The sequence below is a fragment of the Gigantopelta aegis genome, chromosome 4 (genome assembly GCF_016097555.1).
Source record: "Gigantopelta aegis isolate Gae_Host chromosome 4, Gae_host_genome, whole genome shotgun sequence".
NCBI lineage: Eukaryota > Metazoa > Mollusca > Gastropoda > Neomphalida > Peltospiridae > Gigantopelta > Gigantopelta aegis.
In genome coordinates this window covers 47,850,285-47,870,187 of record NC_054702.1, presented here as the reverse complement: position 1 = coordinate 47,870,187, position 19,903 = coordinate 47,850,285, and the positions used below count along the sequence as shown (strand labels likewise).

The window sequence follows — 19,903 nt, the reverse complement described above, 5'->3', positions numbered from 1 at the left end:
CATTTTCAGTAATTGAGAGAAAAAAAACCCCCATAATTGCCATAAGAAATTATCAATAAAATTCTCTTGTACGCTTCTAAGAAATATCAAAAGTAAGGTAGAGAACCAAAATATCATTCCACTGCTGTAGAATAGTATAATCCTACTGAAAAACAAATCCACGGTTCGCTCTTGTATACATTCAGGGTGAAATGAACATGCTGAAAATGAGAACAGATGTAGATAATGCTGGAACAGAAGGAATATAATGGGTTACGAAAGCGAATAAGCATACTCGAAAGTATCTCAAGCAATGCCAAGAGTTCCCAAACGTCGCGTCCTATGAAATGTCTAATACTACGAGGTTGCTAACAGGGATAGAGTAGGGCGTCAAAACGTCGCGTCCTATGAAATGTCTAATACCACGAGGTTGCTAACAGGGATAGAGTAGGGCGTCAAAACGTCACGCCCAATGAAATGTCTAATACCACGAGGTTGTTAACAGGGATAGAGTAGGGCGCAAAACGTCACGTCTTATGAAATGTCTAATACCACGAGGTTGCTAACAGGGATAGAGTAGGGCGTCAAAACATCGCGTCCTATGAAATGTCTAATATCACGAGGTTGTTAACGGGGATAGAGTAGGGCGTCAAAACATCGCGTCCTATGAAATGTCTAATATCACGAGGTTGCTAACAGAGATAGACATGAGCATCAAAACGTCGCGTCCTATGAAATGTCTAATATCACGAGGTTGCTAACAGAGATAGACATGCGCATCAAAATGTCGCGTCCTATGAAATGTCTAATATCACGAGGTTGCCAACAGGGTTAGACATGAGCATCAAAATGGCCAACAGGGTTATATTAGGGCGTCAAAAATTAACTTATAAAATATGATCATCAAAGAATACCAATCGAAGGAGACTACTAATTAAAACACATGCGTGAAGTACCAGTGGGAAGCCTCCAAAAAGAAAAATACAAGATCTGAAGGTGGATCACTAACTGCACCTTCCAAATTACCTGGATGCTTCTTCCGTATTGTAAATCATTTGGTTCCGTGTTGCTTTTCTTCTCAATACTCATTATACTGTCAGTGAAAATGAGGCAAAAGGTTGTTGTTTTTGGGTTGAGTTTTTTAAAGATCAGTAAATTATAATTTACATCACCTGGTACGTATGTGAACTGAAGAGAGGTAATTCCATTCAAATAATCAGTAAAGTAATTGTTAGTAGCCACGAAGGAAGTTGCAGATTTGTTCTCGTTCTCTAGACCAAATACCGCATTTCCCATAATATACGGTATACCAAACAGTCGATGTTGAAAACAATGTGCTGATTGCATCATTAAATAAACTTATAAATGAAATACCGGTAAAAGAACATAGTTTATTGGTAAGTTTTAATCAGTTTTTGGATGGAAAAAGCATCTTTAACTCACTGAACCAGCTTTGTAAATTATGTGATTTGTCTATTGTGGGTTTACCTTTATTCGTGTAGTCTTTCTTCTCTTTAACAAACTCAAATGGATTGCCGGCATCGTCCGTTATCGCGTTCACTGCCTACAAATTCCACCTTCCAAAGAATGCCAACATATTTACCTGAAGACTGGAGAGCTGTTGGAAACCATTTTTGCCGGGAATCATAAGTATATATGCTATTATTTCATATTATACTATATCTGACGACACATGCACAGAAATGCATATATTGCTATAATGTTAATTCTGGTAAGAGTAAGACAAAAATGGCACACCATTTTGTAGAGGAACTGCAATGTATGATGTGAATATTAAATATCTTGTTATAATTAAGCAGAAACCAAGAAACAAACTGTTCCATTGTGTTTAGGTATTTTTATTTTTCGTGTTTTTTTTCGTGTTTTTTTTCTTTGACAACACTTTGCACTTATTCAACCATATAGTAGATCGTGTAAAGTAAGAATATTTTGCAATAATTTTATATATTGTGCTATATTGCATAATAGTTGAATGTTTATCTATATTTATACTCATCCAAGTTATAAATTAAATTCAAAATCACAGTGTAATGCTGATTCCAGTCTGACTGTCGCGCATTATAGTAACATGTCAGCTCGTGCTGGTTGCAGGATGATGTACGTTTAGTTCAGGAGACAAGTCCCCCTTATCTAGGCCCACCACGTAGAGGCGTACATCGCCAGGCCCTTCGTGTTAATAGTGCTATTACACACACACACACACACGCACGCACACACGGAGACACAGACACATGCACCACACACACACACGCAGACACAGACACACACACGCAGACACCACACACACACGCAGACACACACGCAGACACAGACACACGCACCACACCACACACACACACATGCAGACACACACCACACACACCACACACGCACGCACACACACAGACACAGACACACGCACCACACACCACACACACACGCACACACACAGACACAGACATCTTTTTATTACCCCAGATGTTGTGTCGAGCAGCCAAAAAGCTTGTGTGTTTTTCTAACGAGTAAATAAATGTTTGTGATTCCTTACTGAGTAAATAAAAGCAATAGTATGGGAAAACCTAAAACCAAGACTAATACTGTTTGAAGTCAAGAACGGGTCCAGTGGTGTCAAGGTCTGGAACCCCCCATCCTCTGCTCAGGCAAATTTTGTTTTAACTTATTTTAAAATGCATTCACAAGTAGCTAAACATCTAAGACCAGCAGAACCCTGCAGAACATCCAAGACGAGCGCCTGAAAGTGTTGACACACAGGACCACAGACCATAGTTATTTATGATATATGTTATATAGTGCCTCGGTGGTGTCGGAAGTTAAGCCATCGGACATAAGGCTGGTAGGTACAGGGTTCGCAGCCCGGTACTGGCCCCCACCCAGAGCGAGTTTTAACGACTCACTGGGTAAGACCACTAAACCGACTTCTCTCTCACTAACAACTAACAACTAACCACTAACCACTAACCCACTGTCCTGGACAAACAGCTCAGATAGCTGAGGTGTGTGCACAAAACAGCGTGCTTGAACCTTAATTGGATATATGCACACAAATAAGTTGAAATGAAAAAAAAATGAAGTGGCTATAGTTGCATTTTTTATTAATATCAGTAGACCCGAGAACGTTTTTGTTACGCACATTTGCCTGCCTGGGTGTTAATATATCTGAAAAGGACAACCCCTGTTGTTTAGCTCATTCTCCCAGGATATTGAATTACACAAATACACCTACTACACCTGGCTGGAGTATGCACATTTTACACTAAAACTGTATAGTCATGCAGCTGGAAATATAAAAGATGAGTTTGTTCAAACACCCTCAACATATTGCATATGATCTCTACAACCCTAAGGGTCAAGGCTGGAATTACCACAAAGAAGTCTTCAGTGTTAACAAGTTACACAGGTTTGCAAGCTACAATCTCTCCTCTATCAACTTCAGTCTAACAATTGTCATTAAAAATTCTGTCGAAAAATAATCACAGTCAAACAGTGAACTATAGTTCATTTGTGTGAAAAGGTACCCGGTGAATTGACATATAACTCTGTAATGAATAGTGCTAAAACTTGTATTAAAACATTTTAGTGGGCTTTATACTGATACCAACTCAAATAACATTCCTTGCTAAAAAATTAACATCAAGATATATTATATAGATTAAATCTTATTTTTAATACAGGGATGAAGCCAAAATGCTAGAGAATCCAAGGTTCATCATGCAGCTTCCGATGCATTGGTACAGGCATAATCGATAATGCAACACACAGACTAAAGGTAGAACTGGCTGTTCCATCAGTTGTCTTCATACCTGTCTCAAAACATAAGATTTAACCTATGCATTTTGATTGTAATTGTAAAGAAACCTTTTTTTATTTACACTGATTTTGCTTTTAATCGTTATTTTTTGTTGGCATAGTTTAATACTTAATAATGTTTTTATATGAATTTTACCATTATTCATTATAGAGTTATATAATATGCCAATTCAACAGTTCTCTTTTGAAGCAAATGGACAATTATAATATATACTTATGCGGACACGAAACCTCTAGAAAAGTACCAAGACAATAAGAGGTATGTCAAGAGAGGAATACGTCATCATGCAGTAACAAGTAAGATAAGAAATTAGCTTGATAGCTAAGGCAATAGCTATAGAAAATATTAAATGTATACACGCCAGTACACATTGAAACAAATACTGTAACTACCTGCACATTGTACTAAGCTAACATCTATATTCATACAGTAATCTGTCATCTTAAATAGAGCAATCTCTTGTCTAAAAAAGGTGTGTATTTTGAGCAGGTCATAAAGGCTAGCTTAGTATTAGTAAGTCTCTCTATCTCTCTCTGTCTCTGTCTCTTTCTCTCTCTCCCTCCTCTCTCTCTCTCAAAAGAAAACATTCTGGGTCATGCATGTTTTTAAAGAAATACCATCAGTGTGTGTGTGCATGCATGTATATGTGTGTATGTATGTATATGTATGTGTGTATATGTATGTGTTTATGTGTGTATGTATGTATGCATGCATGCATGCATGCATGTATATGTATGTATGTATGTGTGTATGTGTGTGTATGTATGTATGTATGTGTATGTATGTATTATACATGTATGTATGTGTATGCATGCATGCGTGCGTGCCTATGTGTCTGTGTGTGTTTAACATAACAGTTTTTTCTGCTGTAATAAAAACAAAATACTCACTATCATACATGTATATTGGATTCAATCTTTCGTGAAATAATTATATAAATAATATATTGTATGCATGCACACACACATTCCTGCATTCAAAACAATTACATCTCTGCCGTCCAATAGCAAAACCTTTGAGTTGTTTTGAGAAATACGAGAACTATATAGGATATAGTAACACTATGAAGCAGTTATTATTGGGAAATAAATTTTAGTTTTCTTTATTTACTTTCATAGCATTTAGTTTTTAAGTCCTTAAAGATATTGTGTTTTGTTGGACAAAATAAGAAATTTCGTTTCGGTAAAATGTTGAAACTGAATTATTAATTACACACACAATCCAGTTGCTCTGTAGTGTACATTTATATAACATACATAAACAGTTTGTAAAATTATTTTGTTCTGAACTGAATAATGAAAATAAGTATACATCAGTAGACTATCACACATGTGTGTATTTTGTGATTGAAAACAAGTTTGGCTGTTGTTTTTAAAATAAAGTTTATTAACCCAAATAATAAATATGGCATAAGTAGATTTTGCTGAAAATGACTGAAGATTTCTGTCTCTGAAAAGCTATACCTTTACACACTAACTAACTCAAGAAATAGATGAATCACAATATATTTCTTGTATTTAGCACTAATCCACTTTTACGCATTCGCAGATCACAAGCCACTATCTTGCACACAAACTGTCGGTATTAGGTATACTTATAGTATTTTTGGTGTCAACTTTATACATTAAAATGAAAGGTGTATTTAGGGGCGACATTTGTTTATTTGTTCTGTTTTTAAGGTCTCAACAACAAGGCAGTCTTAAAACAATTTAAAATTTACTATATCAGGTGACCCCCCCCCCCCCCCAAAAAAAAAAAGAGAAAAAAAAGATAACCCTACTGAATATAGAAGTATTTGAAACGTATCCAGACTGTAACTTTGATATTTCACACCTATTACTATATGGATGATTGCCACATTCACTGAGAATTGTAAGCCCATAGGTTAATACTGTTAAAATAGCAATAGACTCAAAATTGTTGATTAAAAAAAACTGTGATGCCAAACGCATCTTATTTATCTATTATTGTTTACGGAGTTTATTGTTTATTGCAGTATTCACGGAGAATTAACTAATGGACTAAACAAGAGAGAAATGGCAAGAAATCACGTTGGAAGAAATCAGAAAATCTATTTAATCACAAAACCCACATTAAATCACACATTTAATGGCAGTTGGGTTTTTGTTTTAGCAAAATGTCACTTGAGTTTTGGCGTTTCATTATTTTTCTTACAAATTTGAATCTGTTGCCATTAACAATGTTTGATCTATGGGCCTACAATGTTCACTAAATGTGGCAAATATCCACATAGTAATGAGTATCAAATATTAAAATTACAGTCGCCATACTCTTTAGACAATTCCATATTCAACAGAATTATCGGGGTTTTTTTTTGTGTTTTTTTAAAACTTTTTTGGGGGGGCACTTAGATTTTGGCATCACATTTTTTTTGTATCAATAATTTTGAATCTGTTGCTATTTTAGGGGCGGCATGTAGCCCAGTGGTAAAGCGTTCGCTTGATGCACGGTCGGTCTAGGACCGACCCCCATCGGTGGGCGCCATTGAGCTATTTCTCGTTCCAGACAGAGCATATAAAAGATCCCATGCTGCTAATCGAAAAGAGTAGCCCATGAAGTGGCAGCAGCGGGTTTCTTCTCTCAAAATCTGTGTGGTCCTTAACCATATGTCCGACGCCGATATAACCGTAACTGAAATGTGTTGAGTGCGTCGTTAAATAAAACATTTCCTTCCTTCCTGTTGCTATTTTAACAGTATTGACCTATGGGCTTACAATTCTCACTGAATGTGGCAATCATCCATATAGTAATGGGTGTGGAATATCAGTTAAGTCCCCATACTTTTGAAATAATTCTATATCCAGTAAGGTTATCGGTTTTTCGTTTTTATTTTTTTAGCCACCCGATATAGTCCATTCACACAAGTATAGTAACCTTTTTGTCATCAGTTCCAAAACATATACACAAACAAATTAATTAAGCACCCCCTGAAATAATAAAGAACGCTAGTTTACCTTTTGATAAAAATGTAAGTTTTATTCGATTTGTTTTTCTAGAAAGGCCCTGCATCTAGTGGAAGTTGTGGTAGCCTTAGCGGCTGCGCTGCCTGGGACTGACACCAGATACTGAAATATGGGGGCTCAAGGTGTCAGTATGAGATTACAATGAAAGGTTTCTCAGAGGAATGGTTAATTATACCTGATCGTAGAACTTTACAGAGCCATTGTTACTGTCACCTCCAATACAGTTCTACCAAAACTGTGTTATTAACGCAATTAAAATATTGAACATTCCCCGCATTATTTGTGTTAACTTTGCAACAACATTAAAGCAGAGGACAATTAAGGCATTTGGCCTGGTATGCATATTCAACGATATATAATACACATTATTGCTTAATATCAACAAGTATAATCGTATAGTTAATTAATAAAACAGTTAAACGTGGCGTCTATTATACAGAACGGGGGGGCGCAGCCATTTTGTACCATCCCAGTGAATACGCCCTCTGGCGAGCTGGTGGTTACGTAATACCTAATGTGTCACATCAGGAATTAGTCTTCGAACTGAAGAAACAAAACATACCTGATTTTTGTGAATGCATCGTAATGTTCTGTAATAATAGTCATCCCAGTAAGCCAACAACAATTATATATATTTTTTTTCAATCCAAAATAAACTACCGTTGTTGAAATAACTGTATTATGGTTTACATAAATTAATCCATGTACTGAAATAATAATCGGAGTGTTTTCTTGATTAACTGTCTTTTCTTTCCGTGGCCTGTACATGTGGTTCCTGATTGGCAGGTATACATTTAGACGGTCCCCAGACACTGTGTCTAGACATACTAAAAAGACGTGTCTCTTTTATTAAGATCACAGGGTATTGTATGGTAACCGCACGGAAACCCCTCCAATCGCAATGGGCATTATCAGCCGCCCTGCTTTATTACTGTAAGTAATTCTGTAAAACCATTGATTAAGTAGACTTTCCCATCTAAAATCACAAAACTGACCAATTACGTCGTGCCAAAGAAAAGAAAAGTATCACTTGGGTATCATGAGTGGTCGTTTTTGCTCAAACGTACCCTACCAATAGGCCTAATAATATGCATTTTTTTCTTTGGATTTTAAAAAAAAGAAAAATACTATAACTCCATTTCGTTCTATTGATGCAAATTCAAATATATTTAGTTAAATAGTTTATTATACTATCAAGTCATTTATGTTGTTTTAGAAATCAGCTTAATGAAAGCGAAGCGCCTTGTCGTAAATAAAATGTGTTTGTTTACACTGTGCTTAATAGGAGATGGACGGAGCTGATGTCACTTCGTCCCAAGCTATACTACCGGTCGTCACAAAAACGAAACAAAATGGCTGTCCCCAGTTAGCAGGAATAATCATGGTTTTTTATTAACTCTAAAATTACGCGTTTTTCATTTGTTAAATTGTCAGTATGTGTTGGAGATCCGGGTATGCATCTTTCCAACACATACGGCTCTTGTTTGAGTTGACCCTACCTTTAAATGTTCCGTCATATTTCAGACTGGATACGAATAAGAACATTTTGTTAGACAGTCATGGTAGGAAAACCGAGTGTGCTTAATTAAGTTCTCTGTGTACATGACGATAAGTTCTCTGTGTACATGACGAATGAGAAGAAACTCAGAAGCCTAATCACAATGAGTGATGCGCGTTCTCGAGAACGTTCGTATGGTAACACTGAACCGAACATGCTTCATGGATATTAAAGTTACCATGGCATTTATAGTTTTAATATTTAAACATTTAGATCACCCAGTTTTATGTTTCTTCTCATGGCCCACCATTTTCCGATTGAAATTAACTTCCATTTTCATTCTAGGTCAAACAAAAATATGTGGTTAACCAATAAAAAAGCCACGAGAAAGTCCAGCTTCTAAGCTCTTATACAATGTACGAAAGAGTTTTTTTGTTTTAAAGTTTATTTTGTTGAATGACACCACTATAACACATTGATTTATTAATAGTCGGCTATTGGATGTTAAATATGAGATAATTCTGACACAGTCTTAAAAGGAAACCCGCTATATATTTTTTCACAGACAGGGCAGCGCATACCACAGCCTTTGATATACCAAGCGTAAGGTCAGGAGAAAAACAATCAGAGTATGGGTCCACTGAAAAGGTTCGATCCTTCGACCCAAGCACCCCTGACAAGCACTGTACTGACTAAGCTACATATGAGATAGACGGAAAACTACTGGATAACATCATATCAAGGCAGTTGTCGATATACCCACTAATAACAAAACCACACGAGTTTATTAAAGCTCTACATGTATTGGTGTTTTCTTTTAGTACATGATGGAGTAAAAATGGAACTTACGGGATCTTTATCACTTATTTGTTTTCAACGTTTACTAATCTTATGAACTACTAAGCATGGTATCCCCTTATATACTAAAAGGCAAAAAGTTATTGTGACATGGATTGTTTGGAGTAATAAATTTGTGAATGGATTTATGGATGTAAACCAGAGAAAATGTGCATGAAACTGCAGTTGTTGCAGCAACTGCATGCTTTGTGCAAGAAACATGGAATATTCGGAAGAAATCCTGTCCAGTGTTCACCATAAAAGACCAGATATTCAATCGCAAATCATTGCCACTCTGTGTAGCTTTTAGAAGACCTCACAGCGTGATGTCGCACGTCAATTCAATGTCCACAGAAACACCATATGGCACTTATGGCAACGATATCAACAAAACAACCAGGTCAAGGACCGTCCCCGTAGTGGCCGACCACCCATGACAACCCCTCGCCAAGATCCTTCCTCAGATCTGGAATGGCATTCCCAGGAACTTTCTCCAGCATTTATTGGCCTCAATGAGACGACGGTGCCAGGTTTGTATCAATGTTCAATCCTCAAGGTGGACACACTCGCTACTGACTGTGAACTTCGCTCTGGACCCCTCTAGTGATGTGGCTTATTTGCATATGGCAGGTGCGCTCTTTTGGTGGACTATTGCTCGTTTCCATACCTTTGGACATTTCTCTTTCCATGTTACAACATTTCATACATGGCAGTAAAAACTTATCATCAATTATCTCTGTCTTTTGTGTGTCACAATAACTTTTGCCTTTTAGTATATGTTTAATTCTGCACATTTGTGTTGGTACTTGTTTCAGGTGGGGTCTTGCTAAGTCGGTAGTGATTAAAACATGGAATACCTTCAGGATCAATTACCCCCACCCCACTTTTCAACCAGTGCCCCACGACTGATATATTAAAGGCTGTGGTATGTGTAGTCTTGTATGTGAAAAAATAGACACTAATAATTCCTAAGACTATGACCATTATTAATTGTTAATCATTGTACTCTAGTGAACAAGTCAGCTAAGAAAAAGACAATCGTATTAACAATGACAGGGATGTTAGAACTGTGTTTGAGATATTCATATTAACAATGACAAGGATGTTAGAATTAACAATAACAGGGATGTTAGAACTGTGTTTGAGATAATCATATTAAGAATGACAGGGATGTTAGAATTAACAATAACAGGGATGTTAGAACTGTGTTTGAGACAATCATATTAACAATGACAGGGACCTTAGAACTGTGTTTGAGACAATCATATTAACAATGACAGGGACCTTAGAACTGTGTTGGACATAATCATTTTAACAATGACAGAAGTAATATGGCGTTTTTGTTCTTTGGGGAGGGCGACTGGGGGACCTTTTATTATTGCAAACATTGAACATTTATACTCAAACAGTATCTGTATTTCCTGTAATGCATGTATACCCAAGTACTCACGTGCAAAACTTGCCATACACACGTGTTAAATTCTACATTATACAAAATGAGACAGCATTGATAATAAGTACCATGGCTTGCACCATTCCAGACCAGGCACTTCAGGCATGTATGGACTTAATTCTTTGAGGACGAATGACACAGGCATGCCGTGTAGATTTCCAGAAAACGTGGTCAGTGGGGTATTGATGTCACCATGGGCATCCACCCACACGACAAAGAGGTCGGGGTTCGTTTGCGCATGCCCGATGATTGTTCCTATCGCAATACTGTGGTCACCCCCCAGCGTCAAACAGATCTCACCACGTCCTGTTATCTTTGCCACTTTGTCGCAAATCTACAAATTAAAGGAACATTTGTTTATTATAAAACATTAGTATATCCTATACATTCTCCACTAAACATGCTTTTTGTCAATAGGTTCAATTCGGCATGTCGTGAAAAGAAGTGTTTTTAGAAATACCAGTGAAGACGCAAATAAAACAACAACAGCTACTCGTAGTAATAATAATAATAAGAAGAAGAATAAGAATAATAATATTAATAAAATTCTAATCTATACATGATATTATACATACATACATTCATTCATACAAACAACATCAACATACATGTAATATGTATAGCATGAGGAACAATAGCACATATGAATACTTAAATAATATTTAAATCAATTTGTTAAGAAACTTGAGTCAGTGATAACTCAATACATCATAATTATTTTAACAAACACATCAAAATCAACAACAAAGGTATATCTTAAAATTGATTATTATTTGAATAGTGCTTAACATAACTGGATCTGAATGAGGCGAGGGATTGAGAATATTTGATCTTTGAAGGTAGTGTGTTCCACAGTTTAGCTCCCCTGCAAGAAAAACTATGGCGAATGTCATCTGTTTTACATTGAAATCAGCTTCAGACGAACGAAAGCTGCCTCACACTAAATCTATATATTGTGTATATGTTGGGTTTGACATAGATATAAACGCACGGGCACAGGGGATAACATTATTTTTAGCCTCACTAATGGCCCGCAGTTCCAAGACCACCAAGATAACCATTCGGCCACCGATGTTCTTAAAAAGGACACATACATGCACGCGACAAATAAAAGCATGTGCGAGCACACACAAAAACACACATACCTGTTTGTTTGCTTGCCCCACACTTCTAGTATTCTTGATGGTCACGGAGTTTGAACTCGTGTGTTCGTCCTTGCCACTAACACTGTCCACGAATGTGATATCGCCATAGTCATTGACAGTGTGACCTGAAATACGTTAACAAGACAATCCCAATAAAACACACAACCATCGTGTCGGGCCTGGTGCACTTTGTTAATGTAACCATCTGTAAACTATATCTTTTACTTCATTATTCTATTTTATTGAATTTATTATTAAATTAAATTAAATTAAAATTAAACTGAAATAGAATAATTAACAACATAATTACATAACATAAAATAACATAATATAGCAATTATAAACTAACACAAAAATATAAGATAATATACAACACACAGAACCGCACCACACAACAAAATATAACATCACATATTTAACATATTACATAAAAAAAACATAAACTTAATGTAACAACACAAAATACTGTCCCACCTTTCTTACGAAGTTCTTCAATAAGACCAGCTTCACGCATGTACTTTGGAGCTAGTTCTGTCCCAGAGCGAGGCTACAAAAGAGAACGTTTAATGAAAACGTGAAAGTGAACAGAGATGATCAAATGTTAGAACATCTGGAACGTGACTCCGCATTTCAACTTTTACTGACATTTATTGTTATTGTTATTAGGGTTGGGCAAACTACTTTTTTTTCTTTTTTTTTAACAGAGTTGTTTTTAAGGCCATTTTGTCTGTAGAATTCGTCTGATGTAATTTGTTTTACCTATCTTGACGTTTGATATCGGTAAATGGCAAAAATTCAAAATGGCGGCCAAAAAGTATAATTTTGCACAACATTATGTGTATTTTCAATACGCTATGGCATGTAATATATGATTTCTTACGTTTTTTAGAATGCTGATTTCAGTTATGATGCCAAACATTTGATATCAAAATTTGCTGTTAAAGTAACCCATAATGAATTAATGTATTTATAGAATCACATTAATATTGACCAATATTATGTTGTATCCATTCTTCCACGTACTAGATCCTAGATGTACAGATTGGTACACGTTCTCCTTCTTTCTGGCCTATACTTATTTGTTATATAGTAAATAAATAATGAAACGCAAAAGGAAAACATGAGAAATTTTGGCTGGAATGGAATGAGAATGTACATTCAAAGTCACTACAAAATGAGGGTATTCACGATGAAATAGCAAAATAATATACTTATGCAAGAAACCCCCAAAAGGAAAGAAAGCTTTAATTTTAGATACTTCAAATAATCTAGTAGCTAAGTAAGTTTGTTGATTTAAGGGTTTTGGTCAAAATATGAAGAAAGGCTATGAAGAAAAATACAATAAAACAGAAAAATGGTATAAGAAGGTAAGAACATTTCATGATATCATGAACATGTAGCCTAGATGATAAAAGACGAAAAACTAACAGTATCGAAGAGAGTTGGAGCATGATTTTGGTTTAAAATGACAGATGGAAGCTATACTGCAATGCGTAACATAGGACATCTCCTGATAGGCCTCAGATTACAGTTATCTTCCCATTTGGTTGTCCAAAATCCGGAAGTTTCACCGCGCAAGTAGTCTGCTGTTTGACTGTGATTATTTCATGGCAGACAGCTATGAAGTGGCAACTGTTTGACTGAAGTGACAGGGGATAGCATGTAGTTTGTAAACATGTGTAACTTGCTGACATTGAAGACTTGTTTGTGGTAATTCCGGCCCATGCAAAAGTAGTGCTTTTTGTGTAAAATGGGTGTACTCCGGTCTGGTTTAGAGGGTGTGTCTGTTTAAACCAATATGCTGGGAGAAAGAGCTGGACAACAGGGGTTGTCCTTTTCAGGGTATGTGTCCCCCATGCAGGCAAAGGTACACACAAAACTTCACGGGCCTGCTGATATTAATAAAAATGTTATAGCCACTAAGGCTATATAGAAACATATAGCGAAATTAATTGTGGTCTGAGGCCGTCTACGAGTATCAAGCTCTTCGGTGAAAAGAAACTAAAATAATCAGTCTGGAATAAAAGGAGATCAAACAGATGACACTAATAAGCACCAAATTATAAACAGAAGAACCTAGTGACTTAGTAATAGATCCAGACTTAGATAGTCTGGCCTCAACTCCAGTCAGCAGTCATATTACCTTCCCAAAGGGCACAAGAAACAAATCCATTTATAAGCATCTCACTGATATGGCAATGAGTTGAATGTAATCATATCTTCAGTTGTTACCATGAAGCAGTTTGTTCAGTATCGAGTCGCGATTCCCTACCCAAGTTTCAGAGATCGCTACACAATTTTAAAACAGTAAACATTATTTGCCTTCAATTTTTAATTGACCAAAAATATTGCTAATCAAGATTTTAAAACTGGTTCTAACTTGTCCCTGCATGGTTACTATCGAAACAAGTTAGAACAATAATATCAAGTGTCTTATAGATTCTAGAGTGTATTTTAGATATTTAGATGGTCTACTCACATAAGTGTATCATTCGTCACATGAGAATACTTCCATTGGATTGTTAGCCTTTAAAGGGACACACCCTAGTTACGGCTAGTTGTTAACCATTACGGCGTTGTTTTTCGCTATTAAACCTGTTTTTTCACAAATAAAATTGCACTTTACTTACCGTTTATTATTTAGAATATACATTTCCATTCACCTGAAGTGTTTTTTGGTAATCCTGGTAATCCTGCTGTTTGTAATACCACAAAATGCATTTTTCTTATTTCTGAAAAACGGACGCACGTTTGAGAAAAAACCGTTGAGCAGACAAGGTCTAATCTATTTTTAGACGGGATATTTCCATTTCAATGTCACAGACGTTGGTATATCACGTGACCGTTATCATTTTGGTTCGGTTTGTTTTCTCGTGCACGGTTTGCGCAATCAACATCCGATTTGTTGTTGTTCATTTGTGAGATTTTTCTTCAAAGTTCGTGAACATTTTCAGTAACAATAAAGTTCAGACAAGTAAAGTATCTCAATACAAAATGTTACAAACCCTTAAAACCAATAATTTTGCTAAGTCCTACGATATCTGGAGAGGGGATACAACCAGGACAGAACAGTTGGAACATGTCGAGGAGAGGTGAAAAGAACGCACCCCAAGTCTGTGAAATTTGTCGTGACGTAGGCATTGTTGTGCTTCGAGCGACATCTACCGGTGACATCAGAATACAAACTTTCAAAATTATTTCAAGCAATTGGGACATGGGGATTCACATGGTATTTATCGATATAAAACCTGCTTTTTAACTCCATTTGATAAAAACGTGATCTAAGTGTGTTACAGGTTTGTAGATTAACCAAAATTTATTATAATTTATTTTCGCTGGATGGAACTAGGGTGTGCGGCTTTAATTTCTTTTTATACAACGTTCCATCCCGAAATAATTTTCTCGTTCTTATTTTGCGTTTCTATATTCATTTAATCAGTAATGAATAAAATAGCAATAGGATATTGGATGGCATCTCTGAGAACTGCATAAAAAAACTGCAAACAATCTTTACATATGGGATCTGGCACCTGGATGATTGAATACAGCATAATAGTCAACATTAATGTGATTCTATACCTTGCCAGTAAATATCAATACCCATGCATTAGGTCATATTTTGGACATCATATCTGAGATCAGCATCCTGAGTTTGATAACAAATCATATATTACAACCCATAATATATTAAAAATAAACCTAACATAACGAAAATAGTCATTTGTAGCAGCCATTTTGAATTTTTGCATCCTGCTACGTCAACAATTCCATCAGATTCAGATTCTACAGGCAAAATGGCCATAAAAACAACTCTGCAAACTCAGCTTTAAGAAAAAAAAGTTCAAATTTACCCAACCTTATTGTTATGTGTCAGCTAATGGAAGAACGCATGAAGAAAGAATTAAACCATTATGGAAAAGAATGAAACTACTAAGGGAATGGCACTTCTGTGGCAAAAGAATACAACTTATGTGCAGAAAGAATGCAACTCCTATGGAGAAAGAATGGAGCACTTATGAGTGAAGAAATACCAGAAACCCTTTGGATTAATAATGAAACCCCTATAGAGAAAGAATGGAAGCCCCATTGAGAACGAATAGTCTCTATGGAGAAAGAATGGAGCCCCATTGGAGAAAGACTGGAGACCCTATATAGAAATAATGAAACCCCTATAGAGAAAGAATGGAGCCCCTATAGAGAAAGAATTGAACCCCTGTGGAGGAAAATTGGAACCCCTGTTGAGAAAGAATGGAGCTCCTATTGAGAAAGAATGGAGACCCTATGAGAAAGAATGGAGACCCTATGAGAAAGAATGGAGCCCCTACTGAGAACAGTCTGATTAAAATTAGCTCTGCTGGGTCTATCAGTAGATCTAACAGCATTGCGTGGACTCCCATGTCCAGGTGACATTCCATCTATAAATAACAATTTAAATATCAACCAATTACAATTCGCCTTTTATAGCGTTATTCGGGAGCATACAAATTCTAAAAATATCAGGCGAGACTATTTATGCAATAGGCGAAATTGTTGGTCTATTTCAACATTGAAAAAACATGGGGAAAAGTGCAGTAATAAACTCTGGATTGTATACTAGTATAAACAGATTTTATGGCTATACCATCACAGGGTTTTTTTTCGTCTTGAAGCAAATTTTATATAACATTTTATATTGCAATTAGTTTCTGGCATACTTTGTAATTCACCCGAATCATTTCGTATACTCTCGACATAATCCCGCATGTTTTCAAATTCTTTTCAAATCACTGGCAAGTAAGGTTTTGATTGGTCGAATGAAAGGTCAACTGGACATGAGCTCCAACGGGCTGCTGTTAGATCCACATGTAATAGTGGAGCTAATTTTAATTAGATTGTACTGAAAAAGAATGGAGACCCTAATGAGAAAGAATGGAGACCCTACTGAGAAAAAATGTAACCTCTGTTGAGAAAGAATTGAACCCCTATGGAGAAATAATGGATCCCCTAGAGAGAAAAACAGTGGACGGTGAAGAGAGGGACAAGACATAGACAAAGGTCGACCATCATGGAGTATCACTTCGATGACGTATAGTGGTTAGGTTTGGATGCTTTCACAATATAAATGTTTTCATAGGGGTCAGGTGTGTAGAGATATGGTGCTTTACCCTGGGTACAGGCCTGGATTTAATAAGGATATAACCTACCTACCTACCTACCTACCTACCTACCTACCTACCTACCTCCCTCCCTCCCTTCCTCCCTCTCTCCCTCTCTCTCTCTCTCTATGTTCAGAGGTCAAATTATATTTAAATAGCATTAAATCAAACCATTACTAAAAATAAAAGACATCTTTTGTATACAAAATCAGATGAAAATGTTACGTTAAATTTAATCATCAAGTTTTATTCACACAAATCAAGTTAGCAAATTGTTCACTTTTGTCAATTTATCAATAAAAGTGACTTTCATTTTTATTTATAGTTATTTTTGTACTTATATCCAATTAGGTTCAAGAATGCTATTCTGGGCACAACTCTCAGCTATCTGGACTGTTTGTCCAGACTTGAGGGTTAGTGGTTAGTTGTTAGTGGTTAATGAGAGAGAAGTCCGTGTAGTAGCCATTGAGTCGTTGAACTAGGTCTAGGTATCATTGTTTCGATTTTTTACTTCATAAATGATATACATTCAGTACACCTGTGTGTTGTAACGTAAGTACAAGAGGACATAGCACTATAGTACTGTCGGAAATAGGATAAAAATTATTTTCGTTGATTATTTCTTACATATTAAACTGACAAGTAAATATTTTGTAAATATCTATTTAATGATAGTCTACCTAATTTAGCATTTACTTGTTTGGGCACTCATTGATGTTCATGGTGGTGTTTACTCTTGAAATTAAAAGAAAAATGTCAGTAAACAAGTGATTTGTGCACATTATTGGAACAGACTATAACAAATTTTGGTCAAGTGTCAATTTCATTGCTGTTAAAACATGTGAGGGACTGTTTCTGATAAAGGTTTACCCCTATCACTCTCCAAAACAAAATATTTGTAGTCATTAATTTTATAAGTAACTTTTTAGCAAAACCGTCAATAACCATTATGAGTGATCCATTATACCGGTATTAAAGGTGCTATCTCAATGTTGCACAATGACAGCTTTACAAATATTTTTTTTATATATATAAAATTTTGATTTAATATTTAAAGAAGACACCTTTAACAATATGCCTATAAATGATTAGAGGAAATAATTTTATCTACTGGTAGAAAATACATTTTGTTAGAGAATCTTTATCACAGCTCGCATATAACTATGATATAGCACCTTTAAATTGTTGCAAGATTGTGTAAATTTCTCATGTACTTACATTGAATTTATATTCAATAAATATGCTTCTCATAATTAATAATTTATGCTGCAATTCAAAATAATCAGTTAACTTGCAGTTTTAAATTAAAAGTTTGTTTAAGGGTGAATGAAATTGACACATATCAAAATGTGTTATAGTCTGTTCCAATAAAGGTCACAAATCACCTGTTTACTGATATCGTTAGTTTAATTTCAAGAGTAAACACCACCTTGTATGTCAATGAGAGCCCAAACAAGTAAATGCTAATTTAGGTAGATTTTCACTGAATGGGTATTTACAAAATATTTACTTGTCAGTTTAATGTGAAAGAAATAATCAACAAAAATAATTTTTATTCTATTTCCGACAGTAGGGGAAACAGGGGCACAGTGAATCAAGGGGCACAGTGAATCAGAGCTATTTTGGTACCACTGCCAAGAGGGAATCCTGAGATGATGTCATCACTTTATGTGTTTGGGGTATACCCATGCACATATTGTCAGTTTGAGACTTTGACAAATCTACAGACAAAATAACAAGGGGAAATATGTTTTTATGTGTCAAAAGTAAATTTCACAACTTAGGATTTGTGTGCCATATCTTGTAGATCATCCAGAAGTATTAAACCAGTTATGATGTATTATTTAGAGTGTCTATTTGTGATATTACTGAAGGGGTGTTTCCTTCAAACTTAAAGCAGCACGTGAGTTTATGAGGTAGTTTAGGTCAATGAGTGTACGTGGGGCACAGTGAATCGGGGCACAGTGAATCACTACTTCTGTGATTCACTGTTCCCCGCATGAAATGAATATTTTCGTCAAAAGCCCATACACCTTTTTAATTAAGGTAACAAAGATTGGAAACAATCAATGGTGTTGTCTGCTTGTAAAAGTTTAGAAATTAAAGTGTTTAGAAGTGTCCTCGTCATGACTTACTGGCACACTTTGAGGGGATTCAACAAAATCATTAATTTTCTGCCCCCATTTGCACTGGGCATTTCCGAAGTGAGAGAGAGATGCTTTATTTAACAGCTCACTCACCACCTATTATTTACTGTTATATGGCGTCAGGCATATGGTTAAGTACCATTCTGATAGTGAGAAAGGAAACCTGCTGCGCCACATGGGCTACTGTTTCCGATTAGTAGCAAGGGATCTTTTATATGCACATTCCAATAGACAGGATAACACATACCATGGCCCTTGATGCACTAGTTGTGCTGCACTGGCTGGAACGAGAAATAGCTCAATGGGTCCACCATATGGAATCGATACGACTACCCACCACACCATGAGCGAACACTCTTACCGCTGAGCTACATCCCACTCCCTTTCCGAAGTGCAGGCAAATAATGTGGACAATAGGCCTACAGTTATTTTATCCATCTACCATGAACCAGCCTATGTGGGATCTGTTATTATGTTTAAAGTTTACATAAATGTAAATCATGCAAATTAAGTGAATGCCATTCATGTTAATGAGTGATTCACTGTGCCCTGGAAGCTTATTCACTGTACCCCGGTACTGGAGCACGGTAAATCACTTTGAATTGAAAAATAAAAAAATCGTCTCACCAAAAACATAAGGGAGTTGGCAAGGAGCTGCTGGCTTGTGTTTATACACAACCTCCCCTTATTATATATGCAACATATAATGGAAACTCCATTACAAACAGGAAGAAGAAAACTGGCAAAATCATTTTGCTGATTCACTGTGCCCCGGTTTCCCGTACTTTAGTCTGTATTGGAGATAACCGTATGCCACGTTCTCACAAGACTGTGTTTCACAAATGTTGCAAATTGGACTGAGGTACATTGTATAAATATGAATACACAAAATTTAA

General features: G+C 36.1%; 1 protein-coding gene across 1 annotated transcript in view; it reads right to left on the bottom strand.

Annotated features, from left to right (window-relative positions):
- LOC121370639 (arginase-1-like) overlaps positions 1-19,903 on the bottom strand; it is a 59,160-nt gene that overhangs the window by 6,680 nt on the left and 32,577 nt on the right. The window contains exons 4-6 of the mRNA XM_041496006.1: positions 12,200-12,272; positions 11,726-11,850; positions 10,649-10,914 (exon numbers count right to left, since the gene is read on the bottom strand). Of these exons, the coding sequence (XP_041351940.1) occupies positions 10,649-10,914; positions 11,726-11,850; positions 12,200-12,272 (464 nt within the window). The remainder of the gene's footprint in view (positions 1-10,648; positions 10,915-11,725; positions 11,851-12,199; positions 12,273-19,903) is intronic.